This window comes from Heterodontus francisci, chromosome 18 (assembly GCF_036365525.1).
Source record: "Heterodontus francisci isolate sHetFra1 chromosome 18, sHetFra1.hap1, whole genome shotgun sequence".
Taxonomy (NCBI): domain Eukaryota; kingdom Metazoa; phylum Chordata; class Chondrichthyes; order Heterodontiformes; family Heterodontidae; genus Heterodontus; species Heterodontus francisci.
Genome location: NC_090388.1, coordinates 61,312,369 through 61,334,331, shown reverse-complemented (window position 1 = coordinate 61,334,331; position 21,963 = coordinate 61,312,369). Strand labels below are relative to the sequence as shown.

The window sequence follows — 21,963 nt, the reverse complement described above, 5'->3', positions numbered from 1 at the left end:
TCTTTTAAAATGTTTTTCTCTAAACATAAGTGTTAATGATTTTATTGGGGAGGCATGGAGACTAACTCAGCACAATTTTAAGGAGCTGTATTAACATTAATAGACAGGCAGCCATAAGCCCAGTGATGACTGAATATCAACCTTTCATATTTTAGCTCCCTCAAATTACTGCCACTAACAATTACCATTTAAAATTTTAAAAACAAGATAAAATTAAACAATCAATAACATGATTCTTTTGAAATGATACCCCCTATTCAAATTGTTTAGCTGCAGTATTAAGAAAATTCCCCTTAGCACACAGTCACTCTTATGCATCGTACACATCAGAAAGGGCCTGATCTGAATGTATTGTTCAGTGGAAGTCACTGACTGCCGCAGGTGTGGCTATGACCTACACTGTTGTAGCCATATGTACTAATTTGAGCAGAAAATGTCTAACACACAATACAGGTAAATTTACTTCAACCTGTTAACAAACATCTACCACCGTTCATTCAGTGCAAAATTTTGCAGTCTTTCATTTCCTCTAAGTGTGGAATTATTTGCATGAATTTATCAGACACAGCCCACCTTAGTGCAGCTTCCAGGTTTTTGTCCAGCAGTTGCGACTGGTACTTTGACTTCATCGGAGTAATTGCCTCACACAAAGTGGCATGCCGTACCTGTACCTGCTCTCCATCCAGAACATGGTTGGGTGCTGCTTGCATTTGCCATGACATGCATGAGTGGAGCTCCTCATTATTGATTGGGCTTGCTTTTTTTTTTGCTGCCTGGGAATGGTTATTCCAATGGTCAAGCTGACCATGATAACAGCTCACCTCCTCATACAATGTTGATGGAGCTTCCATGGTGCTGTGTATGAAAGGTTGAAGATGTCAAAGTCCTTTGGAGTGGGTTCATTCTCACATATAAAAAGAGTATTTGTCCAAGTACAGTGTTATTAAGACAGTTCGTGATCATTGTATCTGATTATTTTGCAAAGGACATTTGAATTCTAAACTGTTCCACATTCTTGTTAATATTTAATGTTTTATTTTGTAATAAATCCATATTATAGATTATACCTTAATACCCATATTTTGTATAAAGTAGCTATTCTTCCCTTGTCTGAAGAATAAGACACAAGAGGCTCGTGACATTTTGGGTGAGCAATTTGCAGTAACAAGGGCATCCTGCTCTCAACCCGGGAATACTGCATACCAGATATTGTGTATATAAGTTCACATTTTGGTTTGTAATGAAGCCTCACTTATTTTGTCTATTTTGTATTAGTGAATTTCCCCCTCATTTTTGCCAAGTGCTTTATTGCCATAGGTTTGGACACTATATAAACCAAAGGAATGCCTTTCTGTTCAGAGATTAAAAGTTTCCTAGCAGTGTTTGATGATCAGGAAATTCTCCTGGTGTCCTGGCCAACGTTCCTCCCTCAGCCAATATCAAAAACAGATTAACTAATTTCTTTTTGCTAGATTTTGCTATGTGCAAACTGACAGTTACATTTTTCTATTTAACAGTCATTGTAATTAATTGACTGAAGTGCTGTAAGATGTTTCTGACAAGGATACTATGTGATATATAAATGTCTTTACAAGTGTAAACAGAAAAAATGTTTCTCTCTGAATTTCACCTGGAATTAATTTGTAAAGCACTTGGAAAAATTCCCATAGAAACCATTAAACTATTTATGAGAGCACTAGGTAGAGGATCTGCTTGAGTATACGCATTTCCGAGTTTAAGCCATAAATTCCTGACAACAATGTACACCTTGAATACTTGGGTAAATGATATTACTAGAATAGGAAGAGCTGTTGAAATAGGAAGAAAGACTTGCATTTATATAGCACCATTCATGACCCAGTATGTCCAAACTCGCTTTACAGTCAATAAAGTACTTTGAAGTTTGGTCTGAGACACTTAATTCCGAGTCATCCTGTGGAATATCTGCTGCTGTGTGAAAACAATTACTTAAGTTCAGGTACTTGATATTTACAATCAATAATCAGAATATTCAGTTATACCTGACTGGCTTTAACACCTACTAACAACATGCAGTCAACTCCTGTTCATTCAAATACCATTTTTGCTCAACGAATATTTGGCGTATTCAATAGTTTGAAGTTAGCAATTTGAATGAAATAGCACATAAAATCAAAGCAATTCATGAAATATACATGACTAAAATTTGAGACAGTATTAGCTGTGCAATGCAATATTCAGTCATTTCACAAAACATTCTATGATTGTGGTTAGATTCTTGCTGAAAGCACATTCATTCACAAAGTACTTACTGTAGAGAAAGTTCAGTAAGGACATCTTGCTTAATTATCAGCTACTTCATCAGCAATCCAATGAAATTGGATGCTATGGCCATATTGAGGGCTGATTCCTCTACCTCTGTTCACTGGATTTTCTCACTGGGGCCTCTTCTTTACTTTCACTCCTATTAGTGAAAGCATTTTCTCATACATCATCAATTTCCATGCCAGTCAACAATCTGGCTGTTGGGGCCTCCTTTTCACCATATTCAGATTCATGAGTGGTGGGAGACACTATGGAGAACTCACACGCTCAGAGCCAGCTGTCAGCATCTCTGAGATCCTCGCCTGTGTCTCATGCAACTGCTTCCCCGACTAGTGGGGTTAACTTACTTTGGATCCTGAGTCCAGACACTGCTACATCACATGAGTTCACAGATGTCTCCCGTATGATGCCATGTGTCAGTCAAAGTGACTCAACCACTCTTGTGAAAAAAGCAAGAGACTTTCACACCATTTTTTTTTTCAGATTACAGGCAGAGTAAAATCAGGGCATTTGGAACGTCCAGTCACCAGCAATTTTATCACTGGGTCCAACTGTCAATGCTTTTGTGGAACATCACGTGATTCTCCATGTATGGATCTGGACTTTGATTGTGGCAGTGTTATTAACATCTGATCCATGATGCAGAAACAGGGTCAGTTACAAATTCTTTGGCAAATTCAGTTGTCTCTTCCAACAAGATGAGCTCAGAATGACCAAGGAAGTTTAGCTGCCCTGGCCAGCTGGAATTCAAATTAAGCAGCAGATTTCACTGGTCAGAACCCATTTGGGGTAGAAGTTTGAATTCGCCAATATTTTAAATGAGGAGGTTCAAATAAAATAATACATTTTCAATGGAAGGCATTTTTTTGAACAAATTCAGTTCAAGTTAACATAATTTGAATTAAGTAACATCAAATTGACAGCAGACTGTGTTTACTTCCTCATGTGGTAAGTTTTTATTCATTCGCAGCATTTATTACCCATCCCTAATTGCCCTGGATGAGGGACATTTTAATGCCCTAAGGGACATTAGTTAACCAGATTTTTTTAAAAATGAGAAGTAGGTAGTTCATGATCATCATTACTGATAATAGCTCTTTAGTCCAGATTCATTTAATTAATTGAATATAAATTCCCCAGCGGCAGTGGTGGGATTTGAACTCATGTCTCTGGATCATTAGTCGAGGCTTCTGGATTACTAGTGGAGTAATATAACACTATGCTACTGTATGCTCAAGTAACTATCACTCTCTGTAAAAAAAAAAGTTCCAAAACAATGGCAACTTCCTGGCCAGGATGTTAAAGGTATCATCTGATATTATCTGCACTTAGCCTTTCAGAAGGAAACAGCCAGGTTTCATAGCAAGTAGCTGTAGAACCTGAAACTGTCTTTAAGTTCCAGTACAGTGTTAAAGAATCAAATACTTTCACTTATATAGCACCTTCCTTGATCTCAGAATGTTTCACAGAACCTTACAGCTAATTACGTGCTTTTTGAAGTGTAGTCACTGTTGTAATGTAGGAAATGTGGCAGCCAATTTGCACACAGCAAGGTCGCACAAAGAGCAATGAGATAATGAGCAGATGACCTACTTTAGTGATGTTGACTGAGGAATTAAATATTGGCCAGAACACTGGGAGTGTCTTTGAAAATCACATGGGTCTTTTATGTCGACCTGAGAAGGTAGTTTTCCTGATGGTCATGACAGGAGACCGGAAGAGCATCTGCAGAATTCAGAGCCACAACTGTCTGGATTTTCAGAAGCTTTTCAATAAAATGTCTCATCATCATTATTACTGATAGCTAATAATGTTTAAAAAAATGGAGGCATATGATGTAAGAGGAAATATAGCAGCACAGATAGAAAGTAGAGCTAGAGTAAATGAATGTTAGATTGGAGAATTGCAGTAGTGCACCCTAGTGCTGGATTGATGCTTGATCTCGGCATATATATAGACTAGTTGGGCTTGAGCATAGAGAACACAATCTTGAAAGTTGCTGATGACGCCAAAGCAGGAAGTTTGGCAAACAGTGAGCGGGACTGTAAAAGAGTTCAGCAAGGTGTTGACAGGTTAGCAGAATGAATAGATAGAAGGCAGGTGTAATTTAAGATGGCTAAGCACATTGAGAGAATTTATTTCTAATTTGTTCATTCGTGGGATGTGGGCATCGCTGGCTAGGCCAGCATTTATTGCCCATCTCTAATTGCCTTCGAGAAGGTGGTGGTGAGCTGCCTTCTTGAACCACTGCATTCCTTGGGGTGTAGGTACACCAACAGTGCTGTTAGGAAGGGAGTTCCAGGATACTGACCCAGCAACAGTGAAGGAACAGTGATATAGTTCCAATCAGGATGGTGTGTGGCTTGGAGGGGAACTTGCAGATAGCGGTGCTCCCATGATTCTGCTGCCCTTGTTCTTCTAGGTGGTAGAGGTCGAAGGTTTGGAAGGCGCTGTCGTGGTAAGTTGCTGCAGTGCATCTTATAGATGATATGCACTACTGCCATCGTGCAGCAGTGGTGGAGGGAGTAAATGTTGAAGATGGCGAATGGGGTGCCAATCAAATGGGCTGCTTTGTCCTGGATGATGTTGAGTTTCTTGAGTGTTGTTGGAGCTGCACTCATCCAGGCAAGTGGAGAGTATGCCATCACACACCTGACTTGTGCCTTGTAGATGGTGGACAGGCACTGGGGAGTCAGGAGTTGAGTTACTCGCCTCCGAATTCCCAGCCTTTGGCCTGCTCTTGTCGTCACAGCATTTATGTGGCTGGTCCAGTTCAGTTTCTGGTCAATGGTAACCCCCAGGATGTTGATAGTGGGGGATTCTGCGATGGTAATGCCATTGAACATCAAGGAGAGATACATAGATTCTCTATTGTTGGAGATGGTCATTGCCTGGCACTTGTGAGGCATGAATGTTACTTGCTATTTATCAGCCCAAGCCTGGATGTTGTCCAGGTCTTGCTGCATCTGGACACGGGCTGCTTCAGTATCTGAAGAGTCACGAATGGTGCTGAACATTGTGCAATCATCTCCACTTCTGACCTTAAGATGCAGGGAAGGTCATTGATGAAGCAGCTGAAGATGTTTGGGCCTCGGGACAATACCCTGAGGAACTCCTGCAGTGATGTCCTGGGGCTGAAATGATTGACCTCCAACAACCACAACCATCTTCCCTTCTGCTAGGTATGACTCCAACCAGTGGAGAGATTCCTCCCCCCCCGCCCCGATTCCCATTGACTCCAGTTTTGCTAGGGCTCCTTGATGCCAATCAGTCAAATGCTGCCATGATGTCAAGGGCAGTCACTCTCACCTTACCTCTGGCGTTCAGCTCTTTTGTCCATGTTTGGACCATTGCTGTAATGAGGTCAGGAGCTGAGTGGCCCTGGAGGAACCCAAACTGAGCGTCACTGAGCAGGTTATTGCTGAGCAAGTGCTGCTTGATGGCATTGTCGATGACTCCTTCAATCGCTTCGTTGATGATTGAGAGTAGACTGATAGGGCAGTAATTGGCTGGATTGGATTTGTTCTTTTTGTGCACAGCACATACCTGGGCAATTTTCCACATTGGCAGTGTTGCAGCTGTACTGGAACCGCTTGGCTAGGGGGCGCAGCTAGTTCTGGAGCACGTCTTCGGTACTATTGCCAGAATGTTGTAAGGGCCCATAGCCTTTGCAGTATCCAGTGCCTTCAGTCTAGAAGACTGCTACCCGACCCGAACCCGACGGGACCCGACGTCATGTGTCTGGTTGGGCCAATCTTCCGGGGCCAACTTTCAGGCTCGGGTCGGGTCGGGCCAGACACACAGGGTAAGCACTCTGCTGGTAACTATTAAAAATAAAAAACTTACCTGAGCTGGGAGTCCGGGACAAAACTGAGTCTGCACATTGAGCGAGTGATGACACTATGACGTCATCGCGCATGCGCTGCAGCTTCTTGCAGGTTCGGTGTCAGGAAGGTAAGTAAACGGATGGTCGGGTCGAGCTCAGGTCTAGTCGGGGCGGGTCGGGCTTGGGTCCGCAGTGGTTTGGGTCGGGTTCTTTTTCCCGACCTTAAAGCAGGCCTCTACTTCAGTCATTTCTTGATATCGCGTGGAGTGAATCAGATTGGCCGAAGACTGACATCTGTGATGCTAGGGTCCTCAGGAGGAGGCCGAGATGAATCATCCACTCAGCACTTCTGGCTGAAGATGGTTGCAAATGTTTCAGCCTTATCTTTTGCACTGATGAGCTGGGCTCCCCCATCATTGAGCATGGTGATGTTTATGGAGCCTCCTCATCCTGTTAGTTGTTTAATTGTCCACCACCATTCACGACTGGATGTGGCAGGACTGCAGAGCTTAGACCTGATCTGTTGGTTGTGGGATCGCTTAGCCCTGTCCATTGCATGCTGGTTTCGCTGTTTGACATGCAAGTAATTCTGTGTTGTTGCTTCTCCAGGCTGACACCTCATTTCGAGGTATGCCTGGTGCTGCTCCTGGCATGCCCTCCTGCACTCTTCATTGAACCAGGGTTGATCCCCCGGCTTGATGGTAATGGTAGAGTGGGGGATATGCTGGGCCATGAGGTTACAGATTGTGGTTGAATACAATTCTGTTGCTGCTGATGGCCCACAGTGCCTAATGGATGCCCAGTTTGAGTTGCTGGATCTGTTCAAAGTCTATTCCATTTAGCACAGTGCAACACAATACAATGGTGGGGTATCCGCAATGTGAAGACGGGACTTCATGTCCACAAGGACTGTGGGTGGTCACTCGTACCAATACTGTCATGGACAGATGCATCTGCAACAGGTAGATTGGTGAGGACATGTTCAAGTAGGTTTATCCCTCTTGTTGGTTCCCTCACCACCTGCTGTAGACCCAGTCTAGCAGCTATATCCTTTAGGACTCGGCCAGCTCAGTCAGTAGCGGTGCTACTGAGCCATTCTTGGTAATGGACACTGAAGTCCCCCACCCAGTGTATATTCTGCGCTCTTGCTACCCTCATTGCTTCTTCCAATTGGTGTTCAACATGGAGAAGCACTGATTCATTAGCTGAGGGGGGCGGGGGGGGGGGGCGGTGGTGTGATGGTGGTAGGTGGTAATCAGCAGGAGGTTTCCTTGCCCATATTTGCCCTGACGCTATGAGACTTCATTGGGTCCGGAGTCAATGTTTAGGACTCGCAGAACAACTCCCTCCTGACTGTATATCACTGTGCTCCCACCTCTGGTGAGTCTGTCCTGCCGGTGGAACAGAACATACCCAGGGATGGTGATGGTGGTATCTGGGACATTGTAAGGTATGATTCTGTGAGTATGACTATTTCAGGCTGTTGCCTGACTTGTCTGTGGGACTGCTCTCCCAATTTTGGCACAAGCCCCCAGATGTTAGTAAGGAGGACTTTAAGGGTCGACAGGGCTGGGTTTCCAGTGCCTAGGTTGATGCCGGGTGGTCCATCCGGTTTCATTCCTTTTCTTTGTATTTGTAGCGGTTTGATACAACTGAGTGGCTTGCTGGGCCATTTCAGAGGGCATTAAAGAGTCAACCACAATGCTGTGGGTCCAGATTCACATCTAGACCAGGCGAGGTAAGAACAGCAGATTTCCTTCCCTAAAGGACATTAGTGAACCAGATCGACAATGGTTTACAACAATCAACAATGGTTTCATGGTCACCATTAGACTAGATTTTTTAAATTTCAGATCTTTTATTAATTGAATTCAAATTTCACCATCTGCCATGGTGGGATTCAAACCCATGTCCCCAGAGCATTAGCCTGGGTCTCTGGGTTTCTAGTCCAGTGATATTACCACTATGCCACCGCCTCCCCCTCTCAGCATACTCTCAGTACAAGACTCTGAAGGGTTTGGATGAGCAGGGTCACCTAGGACTTCAAATAAAGGACACTCTGAAAATGTGAGTGAGCCTTAAATAAAAGAGGCCTCTATTATTTTGGATTTTATACATGGGGGCATAATATACAAGCATAAAGAAATAAAGATGAATTTATACAAAAGGCTGCTTAGGCTAAGTTGCAGTACCATGTGCATTTTTGAACACCTCATTATAGAAAGGACCATAAAAAGGAACGTACAACGTAGATTCACTAGGATTATGTCAGACATGGGAAACTATAGTTATGAGGAAAGATTTGAGATACCGGGACTAGTTCTATTGAAGCAAAGAAGGCTAAGAGGCGATTCGGTAGAGGTTTATAAAATTATGAACAGTTTTGATAGAGTGAATAGGGAAAGACCATTTGCTCTGGCTGGGGAGTCTATGACAAGAGATTATCAATTTAAAATTATCACTGAGAAAGTGAGGGGAGAAATCAGGAAAAATGTCTTCATACAGAAGTTTGTTGGAGCATAGGATGCTTTGCCACAGGGATTGGATAGCACCTTTTTCAAGAAAAATTGGATAAATGTTTGAAGCAGAGAAAGATAGAGAGATATTGGGAGAGATCTGGGCAGTGATATTAGTTTTACTCTAGCAAAGAGCTGGCTTAGACTCAATGGGTGGCAATTTCCTGCAGGGTGTGGGACCCCGACGTCTGGACCAAATGGGTGTCATAAGCTTGCACTTGCCAGCAGCGAGACTGGTGGTGCAATCTTCCAGGAAGTGGATTCCTAATTGGCCGCTTCCTCACTCACTATCCTTAGGGCCGTCCCTGTCAGAGGTGGGCTCTGCTGAGGCAGGTCAGGGACCACGAGGGCACGTAAAAATGGAGGTGCCCTCACTGACCAACTCAGAAAGGCTGCACTGAAGACTCTTGAAGCCGGAAGGGACCTCTGGGTGGAGGGGAAACACCTCTGCAGGAATGGACGTGACCACTGTTGTAGTCTTTCATCCACACAGCCCTGGCAGTGGGGTATGGAGCCTCCGGTTCCGATGTGCACCTCCTCTCCACCCCCACCCTAGCCCCGACCTGTCACAGGGAGGCTGCCTCCAATGAGCTAGCAGTCTCCGCACACAGCCGAGGGCCACTCCGCCAGTGGGAACGTTCTGGCAACACTGCAAAATTGCCCCTAATTGGGGCCTTAACTACCTTAATTGGCTGCCTGCCTCCTTGTTTTCTTAATGTCACTAACAGAAGAACAGGGCAAACATTACAAAATGTGCTCAAATTATTTAAATTCATTTGTTTTACTACCAGTGCCACGAAGGTCTTTAACCTAAAGTTTACTCTATTTGACAATTTGACTTTAATAGTTATTTTTGATAAATTTATCATGCATTTCTCCCTTTTAAAAATATCCTAATGATTACCTAATCCGTTTGTGCTATTGTTCTTGAATTAATTTTAACATAGTTTGTCTTAATGTGATATTGGCTTTCTGTGCATGTTAGAAATATCAAATGGTCAGAATTACCACTGTTAGTTAGTGGGATACAGAATAACAGGTAGACAGCAGGTGTGCTTGTTACCCTGAATTAGTTTTAGGCCAATCTTACCTCAACTCATGAATCCACAAGTACACCTGCAAGCCCTATACCATCATGTATGTAAGTTCTTCACTTACCTGCTTTTATTTGGCACATTATATACAAATTGTAATTTTATCACTTAATTTCCATTGGCAAAAAAATTGTTCCTGCCACAGAGGGAGAGGTGTGCACTACATTGTGTATTCCATATACTTGGTGCAAATCTACAAAACAATGCTACATCTGACTGTGCCAAATCAGTTTACAGGGATTTATAAGTTTCAAAAATGTACAAGTTAAAGACATAAAGTTCCCTGCATATGAAAAAAAATCATTTATCCAGTTAGTTGTGTAACATTGCAACCTCCCCATTTGGAATTTCTGTACTATGTATGAACCACTCTACAATACCGGTACATTTACCTAGGTAATCATTAATCTTAAAACTCTGATTTACATGGAGTCATATAAATTACAGCAGAAAGGGAGGATACTTGGCCATTGCTATCTGAACCAGTGCTGGTGCTTCAACTGGGGTGATGTCCCAATCCTTTCCCAACCTGCTCTTTACAAATCCACACTTTTCTGAGCATTCCTGAATTTCATCTCATATTAAGGGTTTATCATATCAAGAAGTTTACTCATAACTCAGATAAGACTAACTGGCCTGTAAATTCCTTCCTTATTCCTTTGCACTTTCTTGAACAGGGCGTAACATACATCACTCTTCAGAGCTTTGGCAGAATTTCTATGGTTAGCTTTTGCAAACAGCTTCCTAACATCACTTGGTAGTCAGGTGTGCTTTCCATCTGGATCTGGTGACTTTTATACTTTTAGTACTTCTTTTAATATATAGTTTGCATTCAAATATTTGACTCCAGTAGTGGCTTTACTAACTCCTCCCAGGTACCCCAACATCCAATTTCCACTTTCCTTTGCAAACACTGAGGTAAAGCACTTACAAAGGATCTTCTTATTCTCAAGTACTTATCTCTAAGCGATCCCACTCATTCAGTGTTTATCCTTGTACTTTTTATGTGCTTAAAAATTCAATGCTATAAAATAAACCAGCAAGATGAATTTCATCAGGACCTCTGCTGCTGTAATTTCAGCTGAAACCCTGTTTTATAGTCTTAATTGGAGTCGCCACCAAACTTCTGACTGAGTTAGATTGGAGTAGAAAATCTCTAAGAAAATTCATCCCAATACCTTTTATAAGGTGGTATGGTGTTGAAGGTGCACCAAATTAAAGGGGTATAAATTCTAAAAGAAAATTGGGCGGAGCGTAAAATGAGCTGTTGATGCATTATTGTCCTGTTTTCCACACCACCCAAGACTCATTTATACCACAATGTGTCTTCCCAGTATAGTGAAGTTTAACGATCAGCAAAAATGTTATCAGATGACAAATTATGCAGTTAAGCCTAGAAGTTACTGTCAGTGATACTGACATATGATCATTTAACATATGACACTCATATATCTATATTTTAATAGTGGTTTAATATATTATAAATGGATTAAAGCCTACTTTAAAATAATGAAAGTCACATCAGTGCATTAAGTATTTAATATGGTAACATACAGACAGTAATTTCTAGCTTTTTTTAAATCTTTTGGTCAGGAACTTGAGATTACTAAGATTTTCTTCCTCCTCCTTTTTGAATATTGTAGTCCCAGCCAAAGTACTTAATGTGTTGATTGACACCTTTGGAAAAAATGGTTGATGAATATATGGTTGGAAACAGAATTGAGGGTTATAAGGATAAGTTCAGAGATTTAAGGAATATGGAATTGTTATGTTATGGATGGTGACAGGTCAGGGAAGTAGAAAAAATAATTGCATTTATATAGCATCATTCATGACCTTGGGTTGTCCCAAAGTGCTTTACAATCAATTAAATACTTTTGATATGTAGTCACTGTTGTAATGTAGGAAATGTGGCACTCAATTTACATACAGCACAGTTCCACAACCAGCAATGTGATAATGACCAGATAATCTGTTTTTGGTGATTTTGGTTGAGGTATAACTATCAGCCAGAACACTGGGAAGAACTCCCCTGCTTATCTTCAAAGTAGTGCCCGGGAACTATTATGTCCATGTGAGAGGGCAGACGGAGCCTCGCCTCATCCGAAAGACGGCACTACCGGCAGTGCAGCACTCCCTCAGTACTGTACTACAGTGTCAGCTTAGATAATATGCTCAAGCTGTGGAGCAAGTCTTGAATCCTTGACGTATTGACTCAGAGACAAGGGTACTACAACTGAGCCCAAACCTGGAGGTTAGATAGATATTCTGGAGTTTTGGTTCACTTACTTTGACAGGGATGGAGGGATCTTTGCAAAACCTTTCCTCAAGATATTAGATAGTTTGGGAAGATTATCAATAGAAGGAATTCCACACAGCCTGCCAAATGGACAAGCTGATTTTATGCATTGTTACATTCCTATAATGGCAAAAGAAATTTAAAAAAATTTGCATTCATATAGTGCCTTTCACATCGCAGGACATCTCAGAGTACTTTTTTGAAGTCTAGTCACATAGAAACTTACTGCACAGGAGGTCGTCATTTGGCCCATCATGTCTGTGTAATAGCCACTCATTGTAGACTAGGCCCACATGGCAGCACGGAAAGGTCCCACAAAGAGCAATGACATAGATGACCAGATAATCTGTGTTTTACTGGTTTTTGGCTAAAAGATAAATTTTTGCCAGGACACTGGGAGAACTCTTATGTTCCACTTCAAATAATAGCAAGGGATCTTTCTAGTTCACCTGAGCAGGGAAACAGGCACCTCGGTTTAACATCTTATTCAACAGAAAACAATTGGATGGAGTGTAACATCAGCTGCTCTGTCACTGTCATTAGTTTTAGGCTATTGCCCAAGACAGACATCACCCACAACATGTGACAGTGCAGTACTCTCTCAGTCCTGCACTGAAATGTCAGCCTAGTTCATGGGCTGAAGTCTCTGGAGTAGGGATTCAAGCCACAGTATCCTGACTCAGAACTGAGAGTGCTACCACTGAGCCAAGGCTGAATGGGATGTGTCTAAATCTGAATCATTTGGGCTGAATATTCCCAGCCCTTTGGAGACAGGGTGGGAAGTAGGAAGGCTGGCAGTATGGCAGGGAAAGGCATCAGGCAGCCCAAGATCTTCTAGCTGCCATGGCATATTGTCAGTGGTGGGAACCTTAGTGGTGCCATTTAAGAGACCAATTAAGGGCCACTTCCCACCCCCGTGGGCATTTTGCCTACGTTGGGAGGGCCCGCCACTGCATGGGGAGACCGTCAGGTAAACCTTGGCAGCCTTCTAGCAGATTCCCAGGGAGGGCCCTCGTTGATGGGCCCCACTTGGGGCCCTGCGGTGGCAATTGTAGCCTCCGTGGCTACAGCACTGCTGATGTACCACAACACCCAAACAGCCTGGACCCCACCAATTGCCAGGGTCTGCCTGCCTGGCCCCAGCTGTTCAAAAATAACTGCCGTGTCTTCGAGAGCACCTCGACATTGGTGGTGCTGCCAAGGCTGCTGGCCCTCTGATTGGGATGACATTGCTTGGGAGCAAGCCGGCATCCTCAATTGGACGGCGGCTGTGGTGGTGGCCTATTGCTGCCAGCATAATGCTACCCCACGCTCCCACCGCCTGCTAGAGAAGGGTTGGCTCCCACTTTCAGCCTCGACAGCGGGACTTCAGCTTCCGATGAAAAATTCAGCCAACTGTCCCCACAAATTTGTCGGGGTCATGAGCTCTTATTGTGTAAGATTGTGTCTGTTAGTTTAACTTAAAAATAATAATTAAAATGTGACTCTTTGAACAGTCACTGGAAACATTTTTTTTTAAAACTGCATTTGTAGCAATTAGTTCAAACTGTGTGATCAATATGTTCCATAGCAGGAAGTGAGCTGCTGCCCAAAGTATGTTCAGTACAAGGTGCAAACTGTCCTCATAAAAGATTTTCTCCCTTTTAGTTCTTTTTTAGGAAATTGCGACAGGAACATTCACACACTGTTGCATTTCACACTTACCGTCATGGAACTTTTCGCATTCTTCTTGTTCTAGATGAAAGTTTTTTTTAAATTTAAACCTGTTGCCAATATATTGCAACCCCCATCCAAAGTAATCCTTCTGAAAGCAGCACGGGTGGAGTCACGTCGTCAGATCCGCTGGCCAGTGTGTGTGTGTGAGATGTGCAGCATTTACGTGTGTGATTTGTTTTTCCTGTACTTACTGAGGTTGCTGCTTACATTTAGCACAGTCTGCACTCCCCAGAATGTGGAATGTAGCTGAACGTGATCACCTTGAGTTTGGTACGCTTTTCTTTACCCCAAAAAAAAGCTCCGGTGAAACATTAACCGTTATTTATCAGACGGTTTCTGTTCTAAAGCTACTTCAGAAGAGTTGGCTTTTGGTTTTATCACCGTCTGGGTGATTCCTGAGGCCACTAACTGTGGGCAGTGAATACCCCACCCCCATACACACACCCTGCAACAGCGAAGCGGGGTTCTCTCCTCTCCCTTTTTTCTTTGCCGTGCGCGTTTTTGTACTAACCATGAGGAATTTCCGCAGACCGAAGTTCATGAGTTCGCCCAGCCTCAGCGACCTGGGCAAGAGGGAGCAGGCAGCCTTGGAGGAGCGGGGGACCCAGCAAAGACGCGCCGGCTCCAACGCCACCTGGAACAGGTAAAGCCTCTAAACAGCTGCGCTCCCATAGACACTGTTACAATTGGATCTTGCTGCTCACTGATAACACTCGCTCGCTCTTACTTTGCAAATCTAACCTCTGCAATGCACGTTTGTAGAACTCAAAACACCCAGCTCCATCTGTTCAAATAAGTTTGCAAGCAGGCTCCAATAGAGGCCCATTTTAACCTAACTCGCCCGTCGGCAAACTGACGGGCTCCAGTGCAATCCTGGCGTTCCACCCACAGTCAAAGAGTAATATTGAGTGGGGTGTAAAACTGGCGGTCCACCCTATCCCCACTGTTTCCAGCACGGCGAGTTAGGCTAAAGTTACACAATTCTACTAATATATCTAATTTCTCCAATATTGACAATGTTGCATTTCTCCCCAACTGCACCCACTGCTGGAATTCCAGTTTGCCCACTCATTCTAAGTACATGGATGTACGGACCCACCCCCAGATTAGTTTAATGACTCTTCCCCATCTTCTGTGGAGAGCTTGCACCTCAATTCTTACCCAGGAACATGTCCTTAACAGTGGAGATTCTTTGCGTTTCTGGATTTAGTAGCAGCAATCTGCATCTTCAAAAGTTGGTCAGGTTTATTGAATAGAGATATCCTCACCCCACAAAGGAAATATTCAGGGGTGAGGTGACAGCTACATTGTTTACTAGGCAATATCTGCAAACTTACTGAATTTTATACAGTAAATATATGCATATAATAAAACATGAAGTTATAACCCAAAGGTATGCATTTAAATACAAAAATAGTACCTAATTTGAAGATTTATAAAAATGATTTGGGTCAATAAAGCAGTGATGATGGACTCTGCACAGCTTTGACATCATCTACAAATGGAGCAGCCAAGACAGAACTCCTCCTACAGATTCTAAAATGTGGGTCTAATAGGCATATGCTAAAAAGTCAGTGGATCTCCCCAGATAGGTGCTTTGAAATTAGTTTCTCTGTAGAAAAAGTGTATTAAACTGAGATATCTGCTTATGAAAGGCAGGTATTTATTATTAATCCCATGCTTGCAATAGTTTTTTCTCAATAAGTGGAATTGTTTGTACCACTGCTAAAATTTGCAAAGTTGCACATTTGAAAAGAGATGTTTGTGCAAAGCCTGTGTACTGCACTAGACATTTGTAGAAGTATATTTAGGGTCCTCCCTCCAGAGAAAAGGGTCTGTCTGTGAACTGTCTTTATTAATCAATCTAGACCTTTGTGTGTAAATCTGCATCTATTAGTCCTGGTGTGTTCACAGTAATGCTAGTCGTCCCTTTTAAACTAACTAGTGGAATCTACCAGATCTTTAATAAAAGAAATTAACTGCACTTTAACCCACAGCTGCTTTTCCTCCTCCCAGCACCACCACACGATTGATTTAGTTCAATTCGAGTCAAAAGAGGCCAAATAGTTTATAAGATGAGTCTGGGTGTCATGATATTAATACAAAAGAATGTGCACTACTGACTTGAAATGTAGACGTCTGACTGATTATCAGTCACTACAATGTGCTAACAGGCAGTACAGACCCATGACTGTATTAAATTGGTCCAGTTTTAGACAAATGCTGAATCCTTGTTTTCCAGCATACAGAATGCTGTAATTGCTGTGTTCCAGCGGAAAGGTTTACCCGATAATGAACTTTATAATCTCAACGAGGGAGTCAGGTGAGCAAGCAAGAATTTCTGTGTTTTTGAGGTAAACCTTTTTGTTGCTGAAGTGGTGGACTGTTTAATTGAGCATGCCTGATTTAAGAAGGAGGACTCAAAACAAATAATTTCTATCAATAATTTGATCCATTGATCAGCCAGTCATTTGGGAACAACTCTTTGAAGTTAAATTTTGATGAGAGAAAGTGGTGCTTTCTGTAATAAAGTATTCTCTCAAGTTGGGGCATGTGAAAAGATAGTAAATCTACCTGTTATAAAGTAATTGTTTTTTATTTGTTTCATGGGATGTGGGGGTCGCTGGCAAGGCCAGCATTTATTGCCCATCCCTAATTGCCCTCGAGAAGGTGGTGGTGAGCTGCCTTCTTGAACCACTGCTTTAATTGTTCTTTCCCTTTCTCCCAATGACCAATATTTTCAAGTCTTATCATGTGCTTAGTAACCAATTAACCACTCGTGTCAGCTATGAGATATGTCAGTGAGCAGGCAGTTTCATAGGACCAACACTGATCGCCATGCTTTCGTATTCTGGAATCATGGCTGGAAGTGTCCAGTTGGGACATTTTGGTGCATTAAACATTTAAGATATTTATTTTCTCCTCCTGTTTTCATCCCTACCCCTCTTATTCTCAAGATGGCAAGTCTTACTTGGGTATGCTGTGAAGGCAGCTGTGATCCTTCAGTAACTCATCTAAAATGACAATTAAAAAAAATTCAAGCTTGGGTAGTGTGTGTAGGTGGACCATTTGACTGTGACTCATCACAGCTGAACCTGATTCCATCCTTTGTAGATGTCTACAGCTGCATTTCCAGTAGTGATTACTGAATAGTGATCAGGAGAGGAACAACAAATGCTTCCTCACACCAACTCTGGCTGAAATGGGCTTCCTCAATTCAGGCCAGGAATGGAACTCGCAACCTTTCCCTGTGAGATTCCAAATCATTAATCCTCTGCCATGCTCCATCAGCAGAGCTGTCAAGCTGCCCTCAATTTGTTGTGTATATGTCGCAAGGTTTGCATAAGGATTGTGTAACATCAGTAGGAGTCACCTGTGCCAGTGAAAATATTGTTGCACTTGTTACGGCCAGGTGAAGGGGAGGTGGTGGGGGGTGGGGTGTCTCTGGTCCCCTCTTGCCCTTCCTCCTCTTTGACCTCAACTGGGTTTATTCCTTTTTTAAAACAGTTGTTGTGCTTACCACCTCAGTGAGTGTTTTACCTTTTTCCTTTAATGTGATTGCAAAAGAACCAATCGGACTGGTTTTCTTGAGTTTAAACAAGAAAGGTAAGTTTATTATGCTTAACACTCTAACCCAATTAAAATTTTTTTTTAAAAATACGCCATACATTCACGCACACATTCACATGAACATCACACTAGAGGCCTGCTACCCGACCTGAACCCGTCGGGACCCGACGACACCTGTCGGGTTCGGGTCGGGCCCATCTTCAGAGTACGGCTTTCGGGCTCGGGATGGGCCGAGTCCGGATCGAGTCGGGTTGGGTTGGGCCGGACACACAGGGTAAGCGCTCTGCTGGTAAGTACTGGAATTAAAAACACTTACCTGAGCTGGGAGTCCGGGATGAAACTGAGTCTGCGCAGGAAGCGAGTGACATCACTATGACGTCATCACGCATGCGCTGCAGCTTCGTGGAGATTCCGAGCCCGAAAGTAAGTAAACGGATGGTCGTGTTTGGGTCGGGTTGGGCTCGGGCCCGCTGAGGTTCAGTTGGGTTCGGGTCGGGTTCTTTCTTGCCGACCTGTGCAGGCCTCTACATCTCACACACAGACACACACACTCCAGAGGGAAACCGATTTAGTGGTTGGATTAAAGTCCAGAATAAATGGAACTTAAATGCAGTTTGCAAATCAAGTCCTCGGCTGAAGCTGTAGTTTTGAAGTCCTCGCAGGTCAAAGTTTTCCTGAAGGCAGAATTGGTAGTTGATTCTCTTCCCCTGGTTGCTGGCTGTAGTGGTCTGTAGGCTTGGAGGGTCCCCCAGTCGCAGACAGTTCTTTTCATGATATTTTCTGGAGATAGAGAGAGACAAGGGAGCAGCCACCTTCTTCGCTGTTGTACACCCAGTTACTCCTTGTCTGCTGTCTGTCTCACAAAAATCCTAGTTTCTTCAGAGATGAGCAGGCAGTCATATGGTTCTATCAATCCCTTTGTTTTAAATGAGGTCCAAAGTCTAAAACCCAAAACTCCTCTTGGGTAGTGTTACCAGTGTTTTTCCCCCCTGCACTCCCCCCTCCCCACCCCTCTCCCCCTGGAGGGACACCTCCACTTATGAATGCCCTAGGATGACTTTGAATGGCTCACTAATGAGGATCATATGGCTAATCTACTCAGTTAGCCAAAGCATTGTTCTGGCTGGGCTTCTTGTTAGACTTTTTGTCTCCAGTTCAATCTCCTGGTGTTTCAGATGTAAATGGCAATGGCCAGCATGGCTGCTTTTTTAAAAAAAAGTTACTGTCGGCTTTCTTCCATGAAAAGTCTAATGTAAGTTTCCAAACAATGAAATTAATATTTCCCATTTGGCATATAGGGTTTCCTGACACACTGCATTAAAACAAATTAATTCCAGCACTACCAGTTAAAACTCTACAACTTGTGCTTTCTTCGCTGAATACTACCCCACCATTGTAACATTATTAGTCATGCCCTAGCTGATATCAACTAACTCAGCATAAACCAAGTCATACAGATAGGAAGGTCCCACTTTCAATTCTTGGTTTATATGTACCTTCAGTAAAGGTACACAATGTTGAGCTACACAATGTTGAGCTGTACAATCTCTCCAAACGCAGACTGTAGATCATACCAATTTTCTCTTCTATTTTGAAGGATCAAACACTTCCTGGAGTTACCGCAGTGATTGATATTTGAGCTGAAATATTTAGAAAGCAGACTAAAATAACAAAAGACTATTGATGATAAATACAGAGCATAACACAAAGAGTGGAGTGTTTCACATGTCAGTCAAGGGGTTAAAATAGTGTTAGGCCATAAAAGTGACACTGGGATATTTATCCAAAACAATCTAAAAACCTATGCTGTGTTCTTGAACACATTCTGAACTTTGTTTTGCTGCGTTTGTGTATACACATATGGGCTGGATTTTGTTCTCAGTCCAGCGTCGGGTTCCGTGGTGAGGATGAGGGCCAGAGAATTGGAGCAGCAGCTGCTGCCATGGAACCCGACGCCGGGATTGCCGGACTTGATCTTCTTGGGGGCGGGATGGGCTGATGTCGGCCTTCCTGCCCAGAGGCCAATTGAGTTCCTTAAGTGGCCTATTGACGGCCAATTAAGGGCCTCTTCCTGCCATCAAGGGGAACTTACCAGTGGGGGTGGGTCTCCGCCGTGCGGGGAGGAAGCCTTGGCAAACGAGGCGCCCTCTCTGCAGGCTTGGGGGGTGGGGTCCCCCCTTCATGGGCAATTCGTGGCCCACGGAGGACCTCTGTACCTCCCGGGAGCTACTGTACCCCCGGGACCCCTCTTCTGGACCGAACACCCACCGCCCTCGTCAGGGCCTTCCGGATCGACCCCGGCGATCCTGCCTCACCTACTTCTGATCCGAGGTTCCAAAGTTGGGCCTGGGTTTGAGGCCTTTGCAGTACCTGCAGTGGCCACTGCTCCTGCTGCCGATACTGTTGAGCTGCCAGCCCTGTAATTGGCTGGCAACTCTTGGGGGCGGAATCCCCATCCCTATTAAGTGTTTAAAGGGACAGGGATCCTGCCTCCTTAAATTTTGACCCCAAAAATCAGAGGATTGCGCTGGGGGTCAGAAAAAATGCAGAGGCAGGGATTCCCCCCCCCCACCCCTGTCTTTTCAGACCAGCGCTGGAAGCCCCGCCTCCTACATAAGATCCAGCCCATATGTGTGTAGCTGGGTTTAAGTGATTTTTATCCTGTTTTAGTTAACATTTTTGTTTTTGTTTATTTTAAAACAGTATTAAATTTCAGATTAGCCATGATCTAATTGAATGAAAGAACAGGCTGCAGAGGCTAAATGGCCTGTTCATGTTGAGTTGAAGTGGTGTTTTTTATGTTCTTAACTTGTACGACTTTTAAGTTGGTGATTGTTTCCTTGATTAAATTTTCCACTAACTGTGATGTGGGAACACTTTGCATTTCAGACCCTGGGAGGAGGGATTGGTGCAATTTTAACCTAACTCGCCCTTTGGGAAACTGACAGGATCGAGTGCAATGCTGGTTTTACATCATGCCAATTTGACTCTACATTGAAGTCACTCAATCCTGTGGGTTTCTTGGCGAGTGTGGTTAAAATAATCCCTACTGTGTCGCCATCAACACGACCCAAAGTCAGGTATATCATAGTTAGAAGCAGAGTAAAACTCACTCTACTTTACTGATGCAATGTGTCTTGGTCATAAACTCAGAAAAGCACCACTTGCTGCACCAATTGAACTTTTTTCTCACACCATCTTCCTGTGGCCTTTGAGTGAACTTGCTAGCTAGGGCGTTTTTGAGCTGTGAATCCATGCCAAGTAGCAACTGGTTTAGACTGCCTCAACTTGCTTTTAATCTTGATTTTTTTTCCCCCCCCTTTCTTGGTACAGGCAGTTGTTGAAAACTGAGCTTGGATCATTTTTCACAGAATATCTTCAGGTCAGTATCATGCGTTTTTCCTCAGTCGCCACTCTGAAATGCTAATGTACAGACTTTGATTTTTTTAAATATCTACAGTACTGATCTCTGCCCCCATATAATACAAGTGGAAAATTGGCAGCACAGAGTACACACGCTCCCATCTGGGGGTGAGGAGGAAGCAGCCCTTGCTGTCTGAAACCCAGGGTTCCTAAAGAACCTTTACAGGGCTTTAGTGACACTGCATGTGTGTTGATAATATTGAACGTGTTGTGACATCATTACGGCATTTTCTACATATAATAGATTATTGTGTTTAGGATTAGGATAGAGAAGAAGTGAAACACACAGGGAGGAAGTATAGTTATTCTCCAGTAGGTCTCGTTATAGATCCCGTAGTGGAAATTATTTCAGGAACTGGACATTTCCCAAATTGATATTGTTTGAGAGAAGAACCACTATGCAAATTACATTTTTTTTTTTTACTGAGTGTTTTTTTAAATAACCTTCCTCTGACAAGTGCACAATTGCATTTTGCAGAATTCCGAGCCTGTAACAACACATATTTCCACCACTTGAACAACGACCTTTTATCAGCCCTTCCTGGTTCATTTCTGCCTAGTAATGGTCTAGGAGGGATACATTTTCCACAATACCAAACATCCTGTCAAAGGGCTTCACTCACATAGTATTTTCCACGAGAGCCACTGTCAGGAGTTCCTCAACACAGTACAGCACAGGGAGCAGGACATTGATGTATACCTAGAATTTACTGCACAGTGAGCTCCTGAGTTGGCTTCAAATATACCACATGGGCTATAAGAATTATGTTTGTGTTAGAAGTATCGGACCTGTCCACCACCCTTGCCTCCCATAGTCTCCTACCCACTCCATCACAGGACCTCCATCTCTTTGCAGTTCCTTGCCGAACTCATAGCCCTTTCTAAGCTCAACTCTTTCATGACGTTAACCTCCTGTTTCTCCCATCTCCAGACTTGAGTATTTCAACAGTTTATTTTGTTCTCCCATCCTCCACCCTTTGTAAACTTCAGCTTGTCCAAGACTCTGCTGAACATATCCTTTCCTACATAGCCTACTGCCCTACATTGGCTCACAATCCCCCAACATATCACATTTCAAATCCTTGTCCTCATCGATAAATCCCTCCATGGCTTTGCCTCACCCTATCTCTACAACTCTCTCCAGGTATATATCCATTACTGAACACTGTTCTTCTGACTCCAGCCTCCAATGAAGTTCACCCCCTCTTTGCGCCA

At 43.3% G+C, this 21,963-nt stretch overlaps 1 protein-coding gene across 6 annotated transcripts in view; it reads left to right on the top strand.

Annotated features, from left to right (window-relative positions):
• LOC137379669 (proline-rich protein 5-like) overlaps positions 1-21,963 on the top strand; it is a 185,655-nt gene that overhangs the window by 26,376 nt on the left and 137,316 nt on the right. For 2 of the 6 annotated variants that reach the window (XM_068050844.1, XM_068050838.1), the window contains exons 1-3: positions 13,905-14,398; positions 15,998-16,078; positions 20,659-20,707. In XM_068050844.1, coding sequence (XP_067906945.1) covers positions 14,268-14,398; positions 15,998-16,078; positions 20,659-20,707 — 261 coding nt within the window. In that variant the 5' untranslated portion in view covers positions 13,905-14,267. The other 4 variants (XM_068050842.1, XM_068050843.1, XM_068050841.1 and 1 more) reach the window with 4 other exon arrangements.